The sequence below is a fragment of the Molossus molossus genome, unplaced genomic scaffold (assembly GCF_014108415.1).
Source record: "Molossus molossus isolate mMolMol1 unplaced genomic scaffold, mMolMol1.p scaffold_m16_p_2, whole genome shotgun sequence".
Lineage (NCBI taxonomy): Eukaryota > Metazoa > Chordata > Mammalia > Chiroptera > Molossidae > Molossus > Molossus molossus.
The window spans coordinates 29526194-29551447 of NW_023425355.1; the positions used below are offsets into that span (position 1 = coordinate 29526194).

At 39.3% G+C, this 25254-nt stretch overlaps 1 protein-coding gene across 1 annotated transcript; it reads right to left on the reverse strand.

Moving 5' to 3' along the window:
- Positions 1 to 14706: 14706 nt before the first annotated feature.
- On the reverse strand, positions 14707 to 23427 carry NXF3 (nuclear RNA export factor 3). The gene is given in 17 exon segments (XM_036271192.1): positions 14707 to 14844; positions 14847 to 14895; positions 15437 to 15509; positions 16068 to 16110; positions 16228 to 16343; positions 16449 to 16507; positions 16639 to 16746; positions 16866 to 16921; positions 17007 to 17075; positions 17677 to 17713; positions 19057 to 19235; positions 19381 to 19461; positions 19584 to 19688; positions 19783 to 19866; positions 20485 to 20638; positions 20859 to 21030; positions 23235 to 23427. Coding segments are annotated over 17 exon segments (1716 nt in total).
- Between the last annotated feature and the right edge of the window lie 1827 nt (positions 23428 to 25254).

Here is a 25254-nt window from a genome sequence, read left to right on the forward strand (position 1 = left end):
GGCAATCATTCTATCAGGTGTGAGGTGATAAATCATAGTTATTTTAATTTGCAGCTCTCTGATGATTACTGACATTGAACATTTTTATATGTGTCTTGGCCATCTGTATGTCCTGTTTGGAGAAGTGTCTATTCAGGTCCTCTGCCCATTTTGTAATTGGATTGTTTATCATCATTATGGTGAGTTGTATGAGTGTTTTATATATTTTGGAAATGAATACTTTATCTGATGTAACATAGGCAAATATGTTCTTCCACACAGTGGGTTCCCTTTTCATTTTGATGCTGGTTTTTTGTTTGCTGTGCAGAAACTTTTTAATTTGATGTAGTCCCATTTATTATATTTTTCCTGTATTTCTCTTGCCTTAGGCAATGTATTGGCGAAAATTCTGCTACATGTGATGTCTGAGATTTTGCTGCCTACATTTTATTCTAGGATTTCTGTGGTTTCGTGACTTACATTCAAGTCTTTTGTGCATTTTGAATTTATTCTTGTGTATGCAGTAAGTTGGTCTAGTCTCATTTTTTTTTTTTTTCATGTAGCTGTCCAATTTTCCCAACACTGTTTATTAAAGAGACTGTCTTTACTCCATTGTATGCTCTTGCCACCTTTGTCAAATATTAACTGAGCATTATGTCTTGGGTTGATTTCTGGGTTCTCTGTTCTTTTCCATTTATCTATGTGCCTGTTCTTGTGCCAGTACCAGGCTGTTTTGATTACAGTGGTTTTGTAGTACAATGTGATATCCAGTATTGTGATCCCTCTTTTTTTTTTTCCCCCAAAATTGCTGTGCCTATTCGGGGTCTTTTTGGATTCGATATAAATGTTTGGAGTATTTGTTCTAGTTTTGTGAAGTATGCCGTTGGTATTTGGATGGGGAGTGCATTGAATCTATAGATTGCTTGGGTAGTATGGACATTTTAATGATGTTAATTCTTCCAATCCAGGAACAAGAAAAATGCTCCCACCTTTTATATTTTTCTCTATATCTTTTTTCAATGCCCTGTAGGGTTTTTTGGACAGGTCCTTTACTTTTTTGGATAAATTTATTCCTAACTATCTTAAAATTTTTGCTGCAATGGTAAATGGGATTGTTGTTTTAGTTTCTCTTTCTGTGAGTTCATTATTGGTGTATAAGAATGCCACTGATTTCTTGAAGTTAATTTTGTATCCTGCTACTTTACCAAATTCATTTTTTAAGTCTAGTAGATTTTTGATGGAGTCTTTGGGGTTTTCTACATATAGTATCATGTCATCTGCAAATAATAACAGTTTCACTTCCTCCTTTCCAATTTGGATCCCTTTTATTTTTTCTTCATGTCTGATTGTTGTGACTAAGACTTCCAGTACTATGTTAAATAAGAGTGGTGAGAGTGGACATCCCTCTCTTGTTCCTGTTCTTAAGGGAAATGCTTTTAATTTTTGCCCATTGAGTATGCTGTTGGCTGTAGGTCTTTCATATATGGCCTTGATTATGTCAAGGTATAATCCCTGTATTCCCATAGTGCTGAGTGTTTTGATCAGAAATGGGTGCTGGATTTTGTCGAATGCTCTTTCAGCATCTATTGATATGATCATATGATTTTTCTCTTTCATTTTGTTTATGTGGTGTATCACATTTATTGATTTTTGAGTATTGTACCAGCCTTGCATCCTTGGGGTGAATCCCACTTGGTCATGATGAATAATTTTTTTTTTTTTTTTGATGTATTTCTGGATCCGATTTGCTAGTATTTTGTTCAGGATTTTGGCATCTATGTTCATCAGGGATATTGGCCTGTAGTTTTCTTTCTTTGTAGTGTCCTTATCTGGTTTTGGAATTAGAATTATGCTGGCCTCATAAAATGAGTTTGGAAGTCTTCCTTCTTCTTGAATTTTTTGGAATAGTTTGAGGAGAATGGGTATTAGTTCCTCTTTGAATGTTTGGTAAAACTGCCCCATGAAGTCATCCAGGCCTGGGCTTTTGTTTGTTGGGAGAGTCTTGATTGCATCTTCAATTTCCTTAGTTGTTATTGGTCTGTTAAATTTTTCTATTTCTTCCCGGTTCAGTTTTGAGAGACTGTGTGATTCCAGAAATTTGTCCATTTTGCCTAGATTGTCCAGTTTGTTGACGTATAATTTTTCATAGTATTTTTTTTTTAATCCTTACCCAAGAATATTTTTTCCTTTCACCCTCAGATATAGTGGGAGGGGGAGAGATGGGGAAAGGGAGAGAGAGAGAAATATCAATGTGAGAGAGACACATCAATTGGTTGCCTCCCGCACAACCCTGACCAAGGCCAGGACTGAACTGCAGCTGAGGTATGTGCCCTTGACCAGAATTGAACCCACGACTCCCTGGTCCGTGGGCAGACGTTCTAAGTGCTGAAGCCAAACTTGCCAGGGTTGTTCATAGTATTTTTAAATGATCCTTTGTATTTTTGTGGTGTCAGTTGTTACTTCTTGTCTTTCATTTCTGACTTTGTGTATGTGGGTTCTCTCTCTTTGATTCTTGGTGAGTCTGGCTAAAGGGTCATCAATCTTATTTATCTTTTCAAAGAACCAGCTCTTTGTTTTGATTTTTTGTCTCTATGTCATTTAACTCTGTTCTGACATTTACTATTTCTTTCCTTCTACTTGCTCTGGGTTTTTCTTTTTTGTTTACTTTCTAGTACTTTAAGTGGTAGGGTTAGATAGTCAATTAGAAATATTTCTTATTTCTTGAGGTAGGCCTGTAATGCTATGAACTTCCCTCTCAGGGCTGCTTTCACTGTGTTCCATAGATTTTGTTTTGTTGTGTGTTCATTTTCATTGATTTCCAGGAAGTTTTTAATTTCTTCCTTGATCTCCTTAGTAACCCAATAATTGTTTAATAACATGCTATTATCCTCTATGTGTTTTAATTTTTTGAGTTTTTTTATTGTAATTGATTTCCAGTTTCATGCCATTGTGATCTGAGAAGATGCTTGAAGTGATTTCAATCTTCCTGAACTTGTAGATACTTAGTTTGTATCCTAACATGTGGTCTATCTTTAAGACTGTCCAATGTGCCCTTAGAAGAATGTATATTCTGCAGTTTTGGGGTGTAATTCTCTGTAGCTATCTATTAAATCCATTTGATCGCCCTGGCCGGTTTGGCTCGGCGGTTAGAGCTCTGACCTGCAGTCTAGAGAGGCCCGGGTTCAGTTCCCTCTAAGGGCATGTACCTCAGTTGCAGTTTGTCCCTGGCCGTGGTTGGTCATGGGGGTGGCAGCCACTCGATGGGTCCTTTTCACGTTGATGTTTCTCTCCCTCTCTCTCTCTCTCTTCCTCTCTGTCTGAATAAAGAATGGAAAAAAGATAAAAAATAAAAGTAAAATAAATAAATAAATCCATTTGATCTAGTGCATCATTAATCATCCCTGTTTCCTTGCTAATTTTTTGTCTAGAGGATCTATCCAGCTGGCTGTTGAAGTCCCCTGTGATGATTATGTTGCTGTTGATTTCTCCTTTGAAGTCCTCCAGCAGTTTTTTAAATGTATTTTGGTGCTCCTACATTGGGTGCATATATGTTTACCAAGGTTATATCCTCCTTTTGGATATATCCTTCAATATTATGTAGTGTACTTTTTAATCTCTACTTATGGCCTTTGCTTTGAAATCTATTTGATCAGATATGAATATTGCTACCCCAGCTTTTATTTCCTTTTCATTTGCTTGGAAGATTATTTTTCATCCCTTCACTTTCAACCTATGTGAATCTTTTGTTGAGATGTGGGTCTCTGGTAAACAACATATATATGAGTCATGGTTTCTTATCCATGTCTTTTGACTGAAGCTTTAATCCATTTACGTTTGAGGTTATTATTGATGTGCACTGATTTATTGCCATTTTTTTTATTATGGTTATATTTCTCTTCCTATTTCTTCTGCTTATTACAGCAGTCCTCTTAACATTTCTTGCAGTGTTTGTTTGGGGCTTATGGATTCCCTTGGCCTTTTTTTTTTTTGCCTGGGAATCACCTTGTATTTTGAATGATAGCCTTGCTGAATAGAGTAGTCTTGGATTTAGATCCTTGTTTTTCATGACCTTGATTACTTTATGCCATTCCCTTCCGGCCTGTATTGTTTGTTGAGAAGTCAGCTGATAGCCTTTTGGGGATTCCTTGGTGGGTAACCTGTTGCTTATCTCTTGCTGCCTTTAGAATTCTCTCTTTGTCTTTACTTTTTGGCATTTTAATTATTATGTGTCTTTGGTGTGGGCCTGTTTGGGTTCTTCTTACTTGTGGCTCTCTGTGCTTCTTGAACTTGTATGTCTTTTTCCTTCACCAAGTTAGGAAAGTTTTCTGTCATTATTTCTTCAAATATATTCTCTAACCCTTGCTCATTTTCTTCTTCTTCTAGAAGTCCTATGATGTGGATATTATTACATTTCCTATTGTCCCATGGTTCTCTTAGGCAGTCTTCCTGTTTTTTCATTGTCTTTTTCTTTTCAGTTCTCTGATTGGGTAATTTTATCTATCCTGTTTTCTAATTCACTGATCTGATCCTCAGCTTCTTCTTGTCTGCTGGTTATTCTCTCCAATGTGTTCTTTATTTCTGCTATATGATTTTTCATTTCTGCTTTGTGGTTTTTCATTTCCTGTTGGTTTATTTTTAATGTTTCTGTATCTTTACTCATGTTGTTGAGTTTCCTCATAATCATTACTTTGAACTGTACCTCTGACAACTTGCTCAATTCCATTTCCTTTATCTCTTCTTCTGTAGAATTCTCTTGTTCTTTCATTTGGGATTTGTTTCTTTTTTTCTTTCACCATTTTGGCTGTCTCAGTGGGTTTTAGAGCCTGACAAATTTTTCCTGTTGGTGTTGGTGTTCCTCTGGTTGTGTCTTCCTCTACTGGGTTTAGATGAGTGTGGGAGAACTAACATTAAACACTACTTTCAAGTCTTACTTTCTTGGATAGATTTGCAGACCAAAGGTTCAGCTATCCTCTAGCTTTTTGCCTGGAGGCTATTAGTCTCAGTTATTTGATGAGCTTTGTGTTGTAGCCCTCAGCTGAATGAAAAATCCCTCAGGTGTACAGGTTAAAAGGATTTCCAGTGGGTGGTGCAATGGCTCTTTTTTTCCCTCCTTGCTTGCTGGTAGTATCTAGCTGTTAATGAGCCTCAATTTGCATTTCTCTTACCTGGCCTGGTGGTATTTAATTCCTGAGGGAGGGCTGTTCCTTCTCCTCAGGGCTATGGGATGGGTTTTTTAAATAAGATGGCTATTGTCTTATGAGCGAGTGATTCAACATATAACTCCTGGTGTCCTTTCCAGCTCTCACCCTGTGCCATGAATCCCCGATTCTTCACACTGTTCCAGTGCAGTCTGCCCTCCCTCTGCTGGAGCCCAAGTGGAGTGGCTATAGCTGATTTAGATCTCTGGCCCTTGAGGGATGTGCCATTTTTCCTGTGCCTCTCCTTGCCAGATAAAGCCTCAGCTCTGGTGATCTCAGCCAGGTGTTATCCTGCCACTCTGTGCTGGTGGGCCACTCCTCTGTGCTGGGGAGCTGCCACTCTGTGCTGGAGAGCCAGATTTTGGTTTTAACTCTCAACTTCTCAGAGAGAACTGGTCACAGCTAAAACAACCCTCAGCTGATGTCTCTGGGCTCCCAGCACGCCCTCTTATGCCTCTGCTATTCCTACCAGGCTCAATTTCATGTCTTCTTTTTGTCCCTGGTTATAAGGATTCTCTCCAGCTGCTTTTCAGTTGATTTCCCCAATGATTTGTCTTTATTTTAGTTGTAATTCCAGTTCGGTCCTGGAATATGGTCTGTGTAGTTTCCATTCACTTCGCTGTCATTTTTTCCTCCAGTTAATAGACTATTTTTAGAACAGTTTTTGATTTACAGAAAAATAAGTAGGACTTACATAGAGTCCCATACATTTCTTCAACCTCTTTAAGTTTTCCCTATTATTAACATTTTGTATTTGAGTGCTACATTTGTTACAATTGATGAACCAAATTGATACACCATTATTAATAATTAAACCCATTAGTGTTCACTATTTGTGCTGTGTATGAGTTTTGCCACATGTTTAATGACATATCCACCATTATACCACCACACAGAATAGTTTTATTTTTCACAATGTGTTTAGTCATTCATCTACTAAATAGTATCTTGGTTTTTTCCAAGTTTGGCAATTCTGAATAGAGTTGGTATAAACATGAGTATGCAGGTTTTGGTATGGACATAACTTTTCAACTCATTTGGATTAAAAAAAAAACAAGTAATACAAGTGCTGGAACATATAAAGTCTATATTTAACTTTGATGAAGAAACTGCCAAATTAACTTCCAAAGTTGCTGTACCAATTTGCATTCCCAACTGCAATGAATGGGAGTGCTTATTGCTCCACATCCTCACCAGCATTTAGTGTTGTCAGTACTTTAGATCTTGGCCATTCCAGTGGGTGTGTACTGAAGTATCTTATTGTTGTTTCAATTTGCAATTTCCTGAAAACATATGATGTTGAGTATCCTTTGTATATGTTTATTTGTCATCTGTGATTTTTTTGTGAAGTGTCTGTTAAGTTCTTTTGCTGATTTTTAAAAATTGGGTTATTCATTTCCTTATTGTTGAGGTTTAAGAGTTCCCCATATATATTGAAAACCAGCCCTTTATCAGATATATGTTTTGTAATTATTTTCTCCCAGTCTATGGTTTGTCATTTCCTTCTCTGAACAGTACATGTTGCAGAGGAGAAGTTTTTAATTTCATTGAAGTCCAACTTATCAATGTGTTCTTTCATAGTTGTGCTTTTGATATTGTATCTAAAAATCATTATCAAACCTAATATCCTCTAGATTTTCCTCCTATGTTAACTTCTAAGAGTTTTATCATTTGTATTTCTCATTTATGTCTATGATAAAGTTTGAGTTAATTTTTGTGAAAGGTGTAAGGTCTGTGTCTAGATTTTTTTTTTTTTTTGCATATGGATATTTATTTGTTCCAACACCAATTGTTGAATGTCCCTCAGTTTTTTTTAATTTATAAAGTGGAGATTAGCAACAACATCTACCTCATAAGTGTTGTGAGCATTAAATAAGTCAATAAATTTTTAAAACTTGGCACTTAATAAAATCTAGCTATTTAAATTTATTAATATATATGTATTTGTTGACATTATTATTTCCATAACAATGAAAAATAAGATATAAACTGATTTTTATTCACAATCAGTGACAGTTGAAGTATTTTGTTAATGCATACATTAGATTTTTAGGGTCACTATAAAAATCACCATAAACAGTGGTTTAAAACAACAGAAATTCATTCTCTCATAGATCTATAGAACAGAAGTCCAAAATCAAGGTGTCAACCGGGCCATATTTTCTCTAAAGGCTCTAGAAGAGAAGCCTTCCTTGCCTCTTCTAACTTCTGGTTGCTCCTGGCTTTCTTTGACTTATGGCAGCATAATTGCAATATGTACCTCTGTCTTCATGTGATCTTCTTCCCTGTGTGTGTTAAATCTCTCTCTCCTTTCTCTTATAAAGACATAAGTCATTGGTTTTAGGGCACACCTTAAATCCAGGATTATCTCATCTGGAGATCCTTAATTATTTATTTAAATCCTAATTCCAAATATGTTCACTTTCACAAATATGGAGGGTTAGGAATTGGACATAAGTTTTAGGATACAATTCAACCCACTATGGTGAGACAAGCAGGTTACAAAAGTAAGTGTAAGATGAGATCTTATCTTTTGTAGATAAATCTACAAATGTATGTATACCTTCATAAACCTGTAAATATCTAAGTAAGAAAAGAAAACTTCTCAAAGACTACAACACAGATGAAAACATTAGTAGGGCTGATCTTTGGGTGGTATGTTTTCAGGTGTTGTCATTTTATTTCATGTTCTCCATCATTTATTTTACCTGGAAGAAATACCTATTGCTCTTGCAATTTTACAAAATTAAAAGAAAATGGAAAGAAAACATAAACATTCTCAACCTCATCCAAAGGAAAGTCACTCTGTTTTAGAATGGGAAACATATTTGAGGCATAGGAAGGAGACACGCTATTGGGGGAGCCCCTTTCGAAGTTTAACTAGACGTATTTCTTCTCATTCTAAAGCACAGTAATTAGTATCAGTATTTTAAATATTTGCATAAACTGATAAAAGAAACATAACACCTCAGTTTGACTTATTTTGCTGTGACCTGATGAACAAATAGTAAGATTGAAGGTCTTATTATGTGAGAAACAGTAGTGTACACTGGTTAGGTAGGGATGGGGACTTAGTAGCCACACAGAATCTGTTTACATCTTAGTCTTGTGACAGGTTACCTCTGCCTTTGCTGTGCCTCAGTTCCCTGATGGTTAAAATCAGGCAAAAATAGTTCATTCCCATAGGTTGTGGTGAAGATGAAATAAGTATAGGTTTAGCATTTATAACAGTGTCAGGTACAGAGGAAGCCAGCAGTAGATATTAACTATTACTGACTCCTCAATGACACTGTTGAACAGCTAAATTGACCGATCCTGGAACTATCCACCAGATTTCTTGTTAAATGATATTGTAAATCCTCTTATCGTTCTCACCTTTTTCTTCACCATCCTCAAGTGTCTCATTCTATAAGAAACTGCACCAAATCTTATCCATCGTATAAATATGTATACATTTTCTGCTGCTTAAAATCCAACTAATCTCTATGAGACATTCATGCTAAAGCCACATCTTCTGTGGGTGGGAGACCAATACATACATTTTTTGAAGTATTACATGTTAGATACTTTACATATGTTTGCTCATTTTATCATAATAGCTCTAGGAGGTAAAGATTAATATGTTCATTTTACAGATGACCAAGATCAGGTTTATAAAGGGTAACTTACTACTATAGGGTTACACACATCTAGTTAGAAGTAGGAATGGGTTCTAGATATATGATGTTTTATAAGACTATACACACACATATATACACATTATACATACACATACACAGTGTTTCAATATCAGGAAATCCATTTTATTAAAGAGTAATCTATTTTATTAAAGAGTCAATGAAAACAATCATATTATAATCTCCAAAGATTAAGAAAAAGTATTTAACAACATTAATGTCCATTCAGGTTTTCTGAAAGAAAATAGATTCATACATATATGCACAACTAATTGACACAGACACTAGGCTGGGGAAGGCAGGAGGGAAGTGGGAGTGGGAAGGAGGGGATCAATGGAGGGAAAAGGGGTACATCTGTAATACTTTCAAAAATAAAAAAATTAGAAGAGAAATGAACAAAACAAAAGAAAATAGAAATTGGTTGACACCGTTCTAGCTTAGTGACATATATAAACACTCCAGACAAAAAGCCAGCATCCTACTTGATGAGAATAAATTGGTTTCTCCCTTCTCTTGCTAAAGACAAGAATAAGACAAGAGTCCAACTTATCTCCCCTAATGTTTTAAATTTTGAGGGTGATATTTTATAATGTAAGTGAAAAAGTAAGCTATCAAAAGTAAAAGGATGTGGTGAAATATATTATTACTGATTATATGATCACACATTGGAAAACCCAAAGTAAAAATGAAAAAATTAAAACAAACAAAAAGACAATTTAGTATAGTAGTAGGCTATATTATTAATATCCAAAATCAATAGCCTTCCCATGTACAACTTAAAAAAAAACAACATATGGGTAACCATGGACATAGACAAAAATGCTGAAGTGAGTTGCAGAATTGGGAGGAGGGTCTCAATGGGGGAAATAGGAGAAACATCTGTAACGAAAATAAATAAATAATAAAATAAATTAAACAATGCAAAAATAAAATAAAATGAGAAAACATAATGCGATAAACAAATCTGGGTAGACTTAAGAAGTGATGTTCAAATCCTATATAGAAAACAAAACTAAACTTGAACAAATAAAATGATATGCTATTCTTGGTTGAGGAGATTCAATGTCATAAAGGTGCCAATTTCCTCAAATTAATGTATTAATTCATTGTGCTTCAAATTAAATGTCATTAGCATGTTTGTGTGGATTTAGACAATTATTATATTACACAATAATTCACCAAAATTATCAAAAATACTTGGGAGAAAAAAACTAGAATAATCAAATAAAGCCTGAAAGGGAAGTGTGGTGGGAGGGGGTGGCAGATAGTCCTACCAGATATTAAAATATATAGTAATGAATGTACAATATGAGAATGTAGTACTGTCCTTTGAATCGACAGAAAGATTAATGAAGCAGAATAGAAAATATTGATATAGGTCCAATTATATTTAGAAATGTTCAACATGATTAATGCAGCATTTTAAATGAGTGAATATATTATAGATGGTTTAAGAATCAATATTGTGATAACTAGATAACCTTATGGTTAAAAAGTTAAAAAAGAGATTTATTTCTCCATCTTACATCAAGAGAAATTACAAATAGTTGAGATTTAAATGTAAAAAAAAAAAAAAAAAGAATCCATGTAAGTATTAGAAGAAAACATGAATGAACATCTCTATAATCTGGAAGTAGAGATAACTTTCCTAACTATGACTTAAAATCCAAGCACATTAAAGAAAAAAAAAAGATTAATAAATTTGACTAGGTAAAAGTAACAATAACTTTGCAGGCTAAAACACATGATAATCAATCAAAAAATATTAGGAAAGAATATTTACAACTAATATATCTAACATAGTGTTGATAATCCTTCCACTCCCATGCCCTATCACACCCCACCCCCCACATACACTTCAGTGGAGGTTGAGTGGGTAACCAGGACTTTCATCACTACCTGGCAGTAATGAGACCCACCCCTTAACCCATGGTGTCAAGGAGGCCACATGGGGAGTGGCAAGGGGGTCTTCTTCCTCTCCCAGAAAGGGTAGTATATGTGGACAGTTAGAGATCACACATCTACCAAACAGTAATGAGGCACCTCTTCCCTGCCAAATCCAGTGTCACTGAATTCTGAGAGGAGGACCTGGACTTTTATTCCCACCTATCTGTTATGAAACTGCAATCTCCTTCCCCGACTGGTATGGTATCACTGAAGCCATGCTAAAACAGATTATTTAATTAAGATCCAGAGTCTAATAACAATATCTCAAAATATCCCAGATATAGACAAAAATCCCTCTTCTATCCAAGAACTGGGAAAATCTTAACTTGAGAAAAGATTATCAACAGATGCCAACATTAAGATGACACAGATATTGAAGTTATCTGACATAATTTTAAGGTAATCATAGAAATAGTGAAATGTATAAATACAAATATGTTTGAAAACAATAAAAAATATAAAGTCTCGACAAAGAAATAGAAGGGACACAGAAGAACTGAATGGAAATTTTAGAGTTGAAACATATAATAACTGAAATTACAACTCAGTTGATGAATTCAGTAGTAAAATGGAGAGGAGAGAAAAAAAAGAATCAGTGAACATGAAGATAGAACATAAATTCCCCAATTTGAACAACAGAGAGAAAATAGAATTTTTTAAAAAATGGAACAAAGCATCAGAGACCTGTGGTGTTATAACAAAAGATATAATATTCATGTCATGATGTCTTGGAAAGGAAGAGAAGTGGTACATGACATAAAAAGTGTTTGAAGGAAAAATGGCTGACAAACTTCAAATTTGGCAAAACACATAAACCTACAAGTTTAAGAAGTTCAGTGGGACCCAAACAAGATAATCCCAAAGAAATTAATGCAAACACACATCATGATCCAACTTCAGATAAATTAAACACACACACAAAAAACTTTTTGAAAGCGGAGACAGAGAAATGACATAACTACCTATATGACAAAAACTATGTGAATGACAGAATAATTTTCATAAGTAATCCTGGAGTAGAAGAAACTGGCATATTTTTCAAGCACTGAAAAAAAAAACTGTCAACCTAAAATGTTATATCTGGCTAAGTTATCCTTCAGGAATCAAAGAGAATGTAAACATTCTCTGATGAAAGAAAACTAAGAGAATTTGGCACCAGCAGATACACCCTAAAATAATGGTTAAAAGAGGTTCTAAAAGCAGAAATGAATTGGTAAAGAAGGACACTTGCAACATTAGTAAAGAAGAAATAAAAATATAATAAATAAAATAGGTTTTTTTCCTTCTCTTGAGATTTCTAAATTTTGTTTGATGCTTGAAGGAAATGTATAACACTGCCTGGTATGGTTCTCAATTATTTTTTTTAGGAGGAAATAAAAAGATTAGACTTGTAATGCTTAATTTAATGTGTCAACTTGAATGGCCAAAGATGACTATATAGCTGATAAAACAATATTTCTGGGTGTGTCTGTGAGGGTGCTTCTGGAAGAGATTAGCATTTGGTTCATTAGGTTGAGTAAAGAGACCTACCTTCATCAGTGTGGGCAAGCATCATCTAATCCATTAGGGGACCCAAATGGAACAAAAAGGCAAAGAAAAGACAAATTCTCTCTCTTCTTTTTTTTTGAAACATCCATTTTCTCCTGCCTTCAGCTATTGGAGCTCCGGCTTATTGGACTTCTGGACTCTGGCACTCACACCAGTGGCCCCCTGGTGTTCAGGCCTTTTACTTTGGAGTGGGGATTACACTATGGCTCCCTGGGTTCTCAGATTTTTAGTTTCATGCTGAAGTATATCACTGCTTTCTTGGTTCTTCAGCTTCATTGCAGATTGTGGGAATTTTTAGGCTCCATAACTATGTAAGCCAATTCCTACATATATATGGAGATGTATTATAAGAACTGGCTTACACAGTTATGGAGGCTGAGAAGTCCCACTATCAATTGGATGTCCTACTGATTCTGTACTCTGGAGAACCCTGACTCTAATTTGAATCTATTTCATCTCCTCATGAAATTGATTACAATGAGTATTTTTCTAAGGTAATGAATGTATGTGCACATATATGTGCACTATTATCTTCATCATCAAGAGGGGCTTTTGAGTACCCATGAGGCTTATTATATCAGAGGAAAGCAAAATGACCATTTCTCCCACCCTGGAAGCCCACGTTCTAAAAGAGAGACTGCTCTGTGTCTTCTAGGACCAGAGATGAAAGCTCATTACCTTCTTATCAATTATTTGGAGAGGTGATATAGGACCTATGAGAACCAGCTTAGTCACCTGTGAAGAGGGACTCGGGCTAACTTCATCACAGAGATATCCTGCGGAGTAAATGAGAAAACCTGCCCAAATGTATGTCGTGTGGTAGGACTTCAATGGCCTTTAAATGTTGGGACACCGCAGTGGGGGCTGGCTGAGCCTCGGGGTCAAGGCTGGCATTGTGAAAAGTCATTTTTCATTGTTTCTCCTCATGAGAAGACAGGTATTTTTATGAAGGAAGAATATACCTCTGATATACCTAGGTTCAAGGTTTTGGAGTTAGAAGGTTCTCTACTGTTTTAGGTGTTTCTAAAGCTCGTAAGAGTTGTCCAACATCATACCTCTGAGGAGACCCTAATCCAGTTCCCACACCGGGAAGACAGGCTTGTCTCTGACTTACCTGGTGATCTCAGTGAGAGATCACACCAGGCAGCAAGGTGTGGTAACTGCCTAACTGCTGCTCCTGGAGGGCTCCCTATTTTCATATATTTCTAGGAAAATTCTATACCCGCCCCACAATCATGAGAGCAGGAGTCTTCAGGTCACGCATTATCCATCTACATCATGCCAGGATTTCAATTATCTGCTGTCAACCTGTGTGAAAAAAATTTTAAATTACTAACATTTCTTTGGCATACAATTTTCTGTTCTATCATTAAATAATAGCTAAATATCTATTGGGCTTAAAACTCATCCTATTCCGTGGGCAGTGTCTCATTAACTCTGTAGTGGAAACAAGAAGGAAAGAAGGGAAGTGAATATGTGGGCAAACTCAAGGGTTAAATTTGAGTTGAGATGATTCATTCACATTAACTTTTTTTTTTTTAATTTATCTTCATTGTTGAAGGTATTACAGATGTCTCTCCTGTTTCCCCTATTGACACCCTCCTCTCTACTCCCACCCACGCCCCACCATCACCACACTGTTGTCTGTGTCCATTGGTTATGCGTATATGCATATCAGTCTTTTGGTCTATCTCTTCCCACCCCCCATCCTGCTTTCCTGAGTTTTGTCAGTCTGTTTACTATTTCCATGTCTCTGGATCTGAATTGTTCATCAGTTTATTTTGTTCATAATATCCCACTAATAAGTGAGAACATGTGGAACTTGTCTTTCTCTGACTAGCTTATTTCACTTAGCATAATATTCTCCAGGTCCCTCCATGTTGTCTCTAGATCTTTCTTTCTCACAGCTGCATAGTATTCCATTGTATAAATGTACCATGCTTTTTTAAACCACTCAACTTGCTCAAAATGTAAGTCTTTGAAGATTTAAAAATTCCTCCTATCCTTACTTGGACCCATCATCCCCATGCAGCTACTGTAAGATGAGACCTTATCTTTTGTAGATAAGTATACAAATGTATGCTTACATGCATAAATATCTGCATAAGCAAACTTCTGGAAAAATATAACATAGATTAAAACATTCGGGGCTTATCTTTGGGTATTATGAGTGGAGATAATGATTTTTCTCCCTCCACATTTAGTGTAGCATATGCAGTAGAACAAGCTCTTATGGCACAGTGTGTCAGTAAAGAAACAAGGTCTGTAAAATTCATAAATATACACACCTATTTAAAACAAGTAAGTAGCTTAATATGTACTGAGAGTGAACTCCTATCCCTATGCACACCCAGCACTCACTTCTGAGACCACTGGAGGCTCATCCCAGGCGGGGTGGAGAAAACCTGCACCATTTCCTGCTGATTCTGGGAGAGGGTGGGCCTGGAGCTACAGGAGGGTGTGGATACTCAGATGGAGGATGCAGACTCTGAGTCGTGTTGGAGATGGCGTCCCTCACAAACAGCTCATCATTCATGATGCATAGACTGGAGAAAAACGATCCCTCAGACAACTGAAGAATGTACAACCCTACCCCTCAACAATGATCTTGTTTCCATGCCCAGTCAGCAACCAGATTCCTCCCATACCCCACCTGTACCTGCACCCAGATTCCTTGCCTGGTAGCTCTGTCCCTCTCACAGACCCCACCCTTGGAGAGATTGTCTATCAGCTTCACTATATTTGTACTTTACCTGCAACCCAGAGTTGATTTCATACAAGCATTTATCCTTTACAAAAACCCAAGGGAGTGGACAGTCTAATCCTATCTTCAGAAGAAGACATAGTGTCACAGACAGGTCATGTGACTTGACCATCATCACAAGCCTCATGAGTGCTGGAGTAAAGAAGAGAACCCAGTATTCTAACTCTAGGACCCATGCTCAAAACCCCTGTGCAGGCCTGTTCCTTGGATCTACCTGTTGGCTTCCCACAACACAGAGAAAACCTCGAGGACATGCACTGGCACATTCTCACAGGCCTGACCCACGCTGGGCTCCATGTTCCCTCCCAGTGCACAGCACTCACCTGGAATTGCCGGCAGGGGTGGCGATGAAGGTCCGGGTGAAGGCACGAAGAATACCCTGAGACCTTCCTTCCACTTCAACAACAACAACAAACAAAAACTTCTTGGAGCCACGTTTCACACACTCACACAGCATTCCCCAGTCAGAGTGGAAGTTGGTACTCATGCCAAGGGGACAACTGTTCACTGGTGGTGAGGATGTTGGGTATGGGAAGGGCAAAATAGCAGCAATCTGCTCACAGTGATGTAGGCACTACTATGTGCCGGATCCTGGGACAAATACTTCATTTCACTTGGTTCATTTTTTGAGGCTACCCAAGAGATGGGCATTATAAATCTCATTTTGTAAATGAGAAAAATAGGAGGTGAGATAATGGGCCCATGTTTGCACAGTCAGGATCTGGGATTACAGCCATCAAACACCACACTTGTGTGCCCCATGCTTCAGCTGTGCGGGGCTGACAGGCGTGGATGCAGGTCAGACCAGGATGGTTTGGGGGCAGACTGAGGCAGGAGAGCACAGAGGAAACAGTAAGTAAAGGGAAGGGATCAGGGAAGCTGAGAGAGTTCTGAGAGGGAGCCCAGCCAGGGGGAGGGAGCAGTGGGCAACAGGAAAGGGGACTGTAAACACACCTTCCTTGAACATCCCTTTGACAGAGAAGCAGAGCATCCTTTCCTGAAAAAAAAAAAAAAAAAAAGAACAAGAAGAATACTGCAGATGCTCAGCTACCACCTACACCTCCCACATATCTGACTCTTTTGGGCATGCCCGAGGGAGGAAGCGGGTGCTCACCGACTGGAACCACATGTCCACCAGGAAGGAGCTGAGGTCATGCTGAGTTTTGGGCAATACACAGAGGGAGCTCACAATGTCATGTTTTCTATGTTTCAGCAGCTGAAAACGCAGGTCTGTGAGGGAAGGATAGCAAAAGTCAGGGTTGCCTCTTCCTGAGCCCTATGACCGACCCCTTCACTCCTCCTTTCCTGCCCCAATAGTCCCCATCCCACACGCACTGGAGTCCTTGAGGTTCTTCATATTCCTGTTATCCTTGAAGTACACAAACAAGTTGCTTCTAGGAGAAAAGAAAAAACAACAACAAAATAGGTTGTGACGGTCTGGCCAGTGTGGCTGTTTCCATCAGCTGGCCGGTTTCTGCTGGGGAGACACACGCCCCAGAACCAGAGCCTGAGTTGCGGTACTCACGGGGCTGGGTCGCCCTGGATGAAGGGAATGGTCATGGAGAAGCAGGCCTCATCATGATAAGCACAGAGAAGACAGTGCCGGTCTCCAGAGTCATAGATCAAGTAGTACCTGTGGAGGAGCAAAGGGGACAGGCTGCCTGTGTTAACCGAACCCCAGATGAGATGTGAGAGTCCTAATCAGCAGTCCCAGGCCTCCCCATTCCTGGTGGAGTTCCCATGGATACTTACTGCTGCAGAAATTGCATGATCAGACTCTTCAGGGTATCAGAACCAAAGAAACTTCCCTGAAATCAAAACAGTCCTCAGGACCATGGATAATACCCCACCCTCATTCACCACTTAAAACCTTGCTAGATCCCCCCTCCTCACCTTGTAGGATGGTAACTTCTTTGGGGCTTCAATCCCAAAATTAGTTAGTGGGGGTGGCTCCTGGCCATCCTGAGGAAGAAAGAGGACCTCAGCCTTGCAGACCAGAAGGTGGTGCTGAATGATCAGGAAGAGGATGGACCCAGGAGAGGGTGGGGGTCAGAAGTCAGATGCAAAAGAGCCCAAGAAAGTCCATGGGCAGAACTACACTTGTATCATCATCATGGGGCCCTGGGGCCTATGGAGAACTTGTGTGAAGAAGGTCCCGAGCTTCTGTCAGGTTACTACATGGGTCAATGCACCAGTGAGGATTAACAGTCAGATCCAAAAATGTAACTTGGGCCTGACCTAAATGAGGTCAGAACAGGTTAAGTGTGTCAACATCACTTAAAGAAGTCAGTGATGGCCCTGGCCAATTTGGCTCAGGGGATTAGAGCAGCAGCCCACAGACCAGAGAGTCCCAGGTTCGGTTCCCGCTAAGGGCACATACCTCAGTTGCAGTTTGTCCCCGGCCTCGGTTGGGGTCGTGTGGCTGGCAACCACTCGATGTGTCTCTCACATCGATGTTTCTCTCTCTCTTCCTCCTGCTCTATCTGAACATAAATGCAACAATGTCCTCGGGTGAGGATAAAAAAAAAAACAAAAAACATCAGTGATGGAGGAATACACTTACCAGGCATGATAATTTGGGGAACAATTCGAGGATGGAACTGCCAAAATCAAGACAAAACAGAAATGTAAGTGACTCTGCAGAGCAGTCCTGCCTCATTGGACCAACCACACCTACACCAGACATACAACCCAGTGTGTCCCACCTATAGTCCAGGGCCCCAGCCCGCCAGGGACCTGGGAACCTTCTACATGGATTGACCATAGAAAGAGCACTTGTCCTCCCTCCCACCCTCCCAGCTCTCCCTCTCTATCCTCCTGCATAGTTCCCACTTCCATGCCCTGACTCCCTTCTCCAGGGGCCTATGGAGCAGCATTTGGAGTGCAAACCTTTCCTCTACGTACCACTGTCGGACCCTCAGGTCCCAGGTAGGAATGAAAACCTTGCACATGTTGGACTGGGGGTCCATTGGATAGTGGTTGAAACTTTGTCACCCGTGGGAACTCATTCTGAGCTGGGCAGGGGAATCAGCAGCCACGGGATCAGGAGACCTTCCCCAGAAGGAGTAAGCATCATGCCCCAGTTCAGCGTGGCGTTGGGGGTCTGTGGCCTCCTCTTAGGACCACTGACTTCTCTCTCATGGCCCCTGTGCACCTGTGCCTATCTTCGTTGATTCCTTGCTGAAGGAATCATACCCATTTCAGGCTACCCAGGGCTCCTCTGAAGGACCAAGCAGGTGATGTGTTATGTGGAAGGCGGGGCAGTGCCCCTGAGAGGCTTGTCCTCCAGTGTCTTCAACCACCTCCTCCCTCTGCCTTTCACTGCTACCTTAAGAAGCCCACTGCTTACTGGCGGTGACCCATTTCTGGCCCCTTAACTCGGGGAGATATGGTTTTTCTCAAGGAAGCCCAACTCGTGGCATGGTTCCAGAGGAACTGAAGTCATGACGGCAGCCACCCAAGGACTCAGCCTTCAGCGTGAAGCAGTAAAGTCCCCACGTCAGCGTGGGATTGGAGAAGTGCCCTTTTGGAACAAGGGAAGGAGGGCTCCTCTCAGGGCAGGGGAGGGCAGCCCCTTCCCAGCACAATAGGAAGGTCTGTCTCAAGATGAGGACCACTATTGGAGGACCCTTCCCATTCCAGGTCACCACCATCTGACCCAAGGCTGGTCGACCCTGGTGCTGGTAATAAGAGGATATCATGCTTCCTGGAGTACTATCTTAGGAGGGCATGCTGGGGCATTTTGGGTGCAGAGTCAGGAAACAAACCCCAGACCAGAGAACAGGTCAGAGGAAGGAAAGGAGGCCTCTGAGCACAGGTGAGGGACACAGAGAAGAGAGCCTAGGGCCTGTGGTCCTCCAAGAAGACCTATTTGCTGCCTCTACAAACAGGTACTATCAGGGATAGCTCAGGCTCACAAGGGGTGAAAGAGGGTGCAACTAACCTTATGTTGGTTGAATTATCTGGTAAGGTGGTGCACAGGGGGTTTATGTTTGCACTCATCTCTCCCGGCTCCAGCCCTTTGCCCTGGTCCAATCCCTCTGCTGACTTCACCTGTGATTATGAAGAGGAACACATAGACCAGAGAAAGAGGGCCAAGATGACCTTATCCCCAGTCCCTTCCTTTTCTAACACATCTACTTCACCGCCCCTTGTTATTACCCCATGGGGTTCAGCAGATTTGAGTCTGAGGAGGTGAAGGGGGAGAAAGGTGGGGGAAAAAGTGGGTCTGAATATGGATGCATAATTTGTCTTGAGTCTACATTACCTTTATCTGTTCCTCCTTTTCTGACTTCAGCTCCTTCTGCACAGACTTGGGTGCATCAGAGGGGCTGATAAAGAGAGATATCTACAGAGAACACAAGAGGGGCTGGGTAAGCACTTGGATATTTGAGCATTGGGATTAAACAATACCTTGCCCCTGTCCTCCCCTCTTGCCCCTAGCTAGCCCTAGTCATGCCCTTCACACACCTTCTCATTATTCTTATCCCAAATTTTGCCATTGACATTCTGCAATGCTAAGGCAATGCTGACATTCTCAACGAAGAACTGGGCCTGCATTTTGTCATAGTGAAACTATAGGGAGAGTGACAAGAGAAACAGAATATGAGACCAGAGCCATTGCTCATGTGCCCTGTTTCTTCTCATCCACCTCCCCATCCTCTCTTACTTCCACTGGAGTGAAGGGGATGCTGCATTGCCTCTGAATCAAATTCAGCAACCACTTCTCCTCATATTTTATGCCAAATGGAATCTAGGAGCCAAAGAAAAGAAAGGAGAGGAGATGGATATATAATGGGACCTAGGGTTAAGAAAAAACTCAACCATGTTTTTCTGGCAGATCCTTTTTCAGCCTTTAAAATAATTGTTTCTGATAAGACAATATCCATTATTGCTCATTGTTGTACCAGACATGAATTTCCTAAATACCATTCATTCCATTTAAATCGTTGTCTTCCAATAATCAATTTAAGATGTTTAATATGTTCTTCCTTTTACAAAGTTCCAAGGGATCCTACCTAAGGCAGACCTGGCCTTTGCCTCTCACAAGGACCCCAGAGACTCAATGTCCTCCCACACCCAGCTTGGGCCAAACTGTGCCTTCTGGTATGGAGTTGCTCCCTCTCCTTGGCAGTAGTTTCCTCCTTTGCTTTTAGACCACCTGTCCCATTCTCCTGGAGGTCAGTCAGTTTCCTTTGTATTGCTTCCCTGAGTCGGCCCTTAGATGACCTAGGATATTATCTCCTAGTAATAAAAAGACACATTGCCAACTCCTGTGCCCCAGCAAGGTATTTAGCATCTCTACATGAGTCCAACACAGCCTCCTTTGCTCACATTCTACACATTAGTTCCACTTTTCCAGGACACTTACAGTGATCTTGAACCACTTTCTTGAGGTCTCACCCTGCCTCTTCTCTTCCAGTTTTGTCTCTGGAGGATTTTGCTCTCTTTCCATGTTAACATGGGTGTGGTTTTGTGTCTGAAAATAGGCTCTCCGGTGATAGCGTGGAATGGCATAGGGAGCACTGTGGGGCATTGATGGGAAAAAAGTAGACCACATATGATCAGCAAGTCTTCTATACATGCTCATCCCATTGATACAAAGGCTGAAATAGTTTTCTCAATGATTAACTTCATCCTATCATTCCTCATTCTTCCAAGTTGGAGAGAAGAATGACATATTTAACTACAATGACATGTTTCTCACTGGCGGGTACATTTCAGCCATGCTATCTTGTCACTTACTATCTTACTCGGGTGTCCACGTGACCATCACTTTTGCTTGCATCTCCATCTTGTTGCTGGAGGTATGAAGAAGGAATACCAGACCTTACTTGTTCAGACAAACTGATATATCTCCTTCGGTAAATACCCCAGCTTGATCGTCTATATATGGTATTACCTTGAGTATTGTGCCCTGAAATAAAAAACAACATACCAGAAAATTTCCTGGTGTAATATCATAGCTAATGAATAGACACTACTGACTTAATAATCTAAAATGGAATACATGACAGTGCTAAAAACATTGAAAGACTTCACTTTGTTTCCACTTCCTCGGAGATGAGGGATAGGGAATATTCGCAGCCAAGAGGAAAGGCAGAGAGGAAAGAGTTTGGGTGTTGAGTTTAATCTGTGATGTTAGTATGTCATCTGCCCCATTCAGGCTAGCTGGCCTGGGACAAGTTGTTTATCATCTCTAACTTTTACTTCCCTCCTCTGCTCTAGGGGGATAATAAGATCTACCCTGAAAGTTTGGTGTTAGGGTTCAAGGGTCAAAGGTGAGTTCACACATGAGAAAGCAATTTGAAAAATGAAAGAGAAGTCTGATTAAAATATCCAGAATAACATCTGGAGAAACATAATATGAGAACCCCAAAAAAGGAGAGAGAATTAAAAGCGATCTGGTGAATATATCTAATCTGTGTTTAATTTGGGTCCCCGTATGAAGGAGAAGGTACAGTGCAGAAATGTTATTTGAAGAGATCATGGTTGTGAAGTTTCCAAAAGTAATAAGATATGAAGTCAGTATAACAATATTCATAGGAGAAAGAGTATACTTTAAGGATAAAACATTCCTAAAGAAAAGACATACATTTCAAAATGATGTTGACATAACAAAAACTGGGAACATTGTGACCAGAAGACTCAAACTCAAAGAAATATTGAGGATTGTTCTTCAGTGAGAAGAAATGTGATTCCAGATGGATGCACACAAATGCAGAAAAGAAAGACTAATGATATTTGTGACTATGTAGGGTAATCTAAAGGAATGTTGATTATATAGCACAATGATACTTTATTCGGGGGGGGGGATATATTCGAGGGAGAGAGAGAATTGAAATGTATGACAATATATTGGGAGGCAGTCAATGGAATCAAAGTGTTCCAAGGTCATTTACTTGTGTGAGGAGCTTTTAAAAACTAGTTTACATTAGACTATGAAAAGGCAAGACTATGTATCATATTCTTAAGGGTAAACACTAAGAAAATAAAGAGTGTTTAACTATCTAGCCAAATGAGGGAATAATTTAATAGTTAAATATATTAATCATTTCAAAAAAGATAGGAAAGTGACTTAGAACAGGCAAAAACCAATTTGTATCTATATTTACATCAATGGTTTCAGATTAAATATTCTAAATAGAAAAACAAGTATTATCAGAATGGATTAAAAAGCATTCTGTCAAATGTTCCTTTAAAGAGATATATATTTAAAATTTCATGATCTACAAAATTTGAATAAATAATTTGGCAAAATGTATCATTTACACACTATCCTCCTGAAAGCTCATACAACTGTGTTGGTAAAAGCTATACTTTTTAAAAAATTACTAAAGAAAAGAGTAAAAATTTTATTATAATACACCTAATGCAATAAGAAGATATTAATACAGAATTCTAAATTTGTATGAATATCTTACTATAGAGCCAAAGCTTGCAAAGCAAAAAATGACAAAAGTAAATAGATAAATGGAAAAATCTATGGTCATAGTGGAAACTTTTAATACAGCTCACTGATTGACACATAAAATGGCAGACAAAAATTCAGCTAGAAGATTTAAAAATGTGAATTAAGTAAATTAATATAAAACAGTGCACATAACAACCCAAAAGGAACATTCCAGAATAGGTCATATTCTGGGCCATAAAGCAAGCCCCAGGAAATTGTTATGGGGTAATACAATCTACCCTGAATAGCTGATGTAAGATTCAAGGCTAATAATGGGTTTTCTGCCCCACCCCTTACTTCTAGTATGCATCCAAATAATGTTAATTTATACATGGCCAACTTAGATGACCTTCCCCACTCTCCAAACCCTGGACCTAAGAGGACTGTATGACTCAAGTCTTTCCCCTTAAGCAGAAAAATAAATTTCACCTCAGCCAAATCCATAGGAGGGGAGCTTTTCCACATGGAACCAGGATGAGTGTGTCAGGGACCACTTGGCCCATTTCCTCAAGAGCACAGAAAACAGTCAGTCTGGGCCCTTGTCACCCTTCTTCTAAAGGGGGAATTCACCTGGATGAATTATCTGTGGGTTGGGGTATAGGAGAGGACCCAGAACTCCTCTAGCCCTGTGGAAATCTAAGTCTAAGGCCTCATGCTTATCAACTCACCCATGCTGTGGCCTGAAGACAGTGACCTGTCACCAATGTCCTCACAGGTTTCTTGTGAAGAGTATCTGTGCGGTCTGGAGCTGGAAGTTTGAAAAAGGTCGGGGTGGGTTGCTGAGGAAGACAAGAGTTGGATCCAAACAACTTCTTCAGTGCAAGATGGAATCTTTACAGGAAGTCTCTTCCTTAAAGGCATAGAGTAGAAAGCTCTGGGGACCAGAGGAGTCTAAACTTCCTATAAATACTGCCCTTTGAGTTTCCTATCAGTCTAACACCCAGGAAACTCTTTCCAATGGAACCACCCCTGCGGAGGAGGCCAACTACAATCAGGAGGCCTTGGGACTTAGGTAGCTGTATCTAAACACAGGAAATTCTGAATGCCAGGAGCTGGGTTGGCTGCACTGTACTGTGTTCTCTCATTCTGCAAACCCAGCGAACTTTGAGGGCCAGCTATTGGCCAGGCTCTGTACTTGCTACATTGCATCTGTTCTTTCATGTATTCTTCACAAGGCGACTCTGATATCAGAATCACCAGCTTTTCAAGGTTTCTGTGACAATGTAGTGCTTGAGCTTATCTGGAGGCATTCAGATGATAACTGGAGAAAGAGACTGGAATTGAACTCCATGTAATGAGGGCGACTGCTTCGGGCATAGCTTTATTAAATTCTTACTGCAATGTGTGGGATTTTCTTAAGTTAGGGTAGTGTAACAAAATGTTATCAAAATAGTCACATGGCTAGAATTCATCGAAGTCCATCTCAGAAAGATGATGCCCAAAACAAACAAAAACAGACCTGGAAAATATAAAGGGAATAGTAAGCAGAGTTTGGTGGGTCACTGTAACAAGAGTAGAAAAAAACAAATCATGTGTTCCTTTTTTTAAAAAATGTACAATCAGAGGGTTTTGCAAGGGGAAGGAAAGGGGAGAGGAGACTGGGAGTGGGATGGGTTAGAACGGAGTGGGGGTTGGGTTGTTTCAGTGCATCATCCAGAATTTTCTTGAATTTTCTACTCCTTGTCCATTATCCCTCACCAAATCTCTATGCCCTGAGAGAGGAAGTCCAGCTACTGAGAAAGGTGAAAAAAAATCTGCACATGAGAATGTGAACATTTGGGGTGAGGGAAGTGTAAGATAGAAATATACACACATACACAGATAAACTGTCAAATCAAAAATTGCATTTTTAATTTTATATAAAGCAGTCTCATAAACATTTTTATAACATGGTAAATATATATGAACTTTTCTGTCAATTAGCTATTAGATCTTTTCAAGTGTTTCTCTCAACAAATTTGCCTAATCAGAAAACATTAAACATTAAAAATATGTACTTAGAAAATAAAATCATTCTGTACCTTTCATCTATATAATCCTCTCATGGTCACTCACAGATATCCAAGATATCCCCTGTAAATATATCGGTGCATATTTTCCAGTTGTATTCTCTTTGGGTAATGTGTATACCTACCTTAAAATATTTGTGTAATATATATTTGTTATATATATATATTTTTTTTTTAATTTGCAATCACATAAGTCTCTGCAAATTAAAATTTTCACCTGTTATGACATTTCCAAATTTTCATTTATTTTTTATTGAATTTATTGTGGTGACATTGGTTAATAAAACCATACAGGTTTCAAGTGCATAACTCAATAAAACATCACCTGTATACTGCATCATGCACTCACCACTCAAACTCAATCCTCTTTCCAGTCCTACTTATCCCCCTTTGCCCACTTCCACCTTCCCCCACCTTCCTTTCCCTGACCCTCCTTTCCCTCTGGCTATCACCATACTGTTGTCTGTGTCTATGTGACATACAGTAGTCCCTCACCACTTCGCACTTCGACTTTCACGGCTTCACTCTATCGTGGTTTTATCAAATATTCATTAAAAAGTTGACCAAGACAGTGAAAATGATACAGTGCGCACTCGGTTGCCTGAGTCAATTAAACACCCCTGTATTACAATTACAATTAAAATTAAAATTACTGTACATATGGACTGTAGGCCTATGT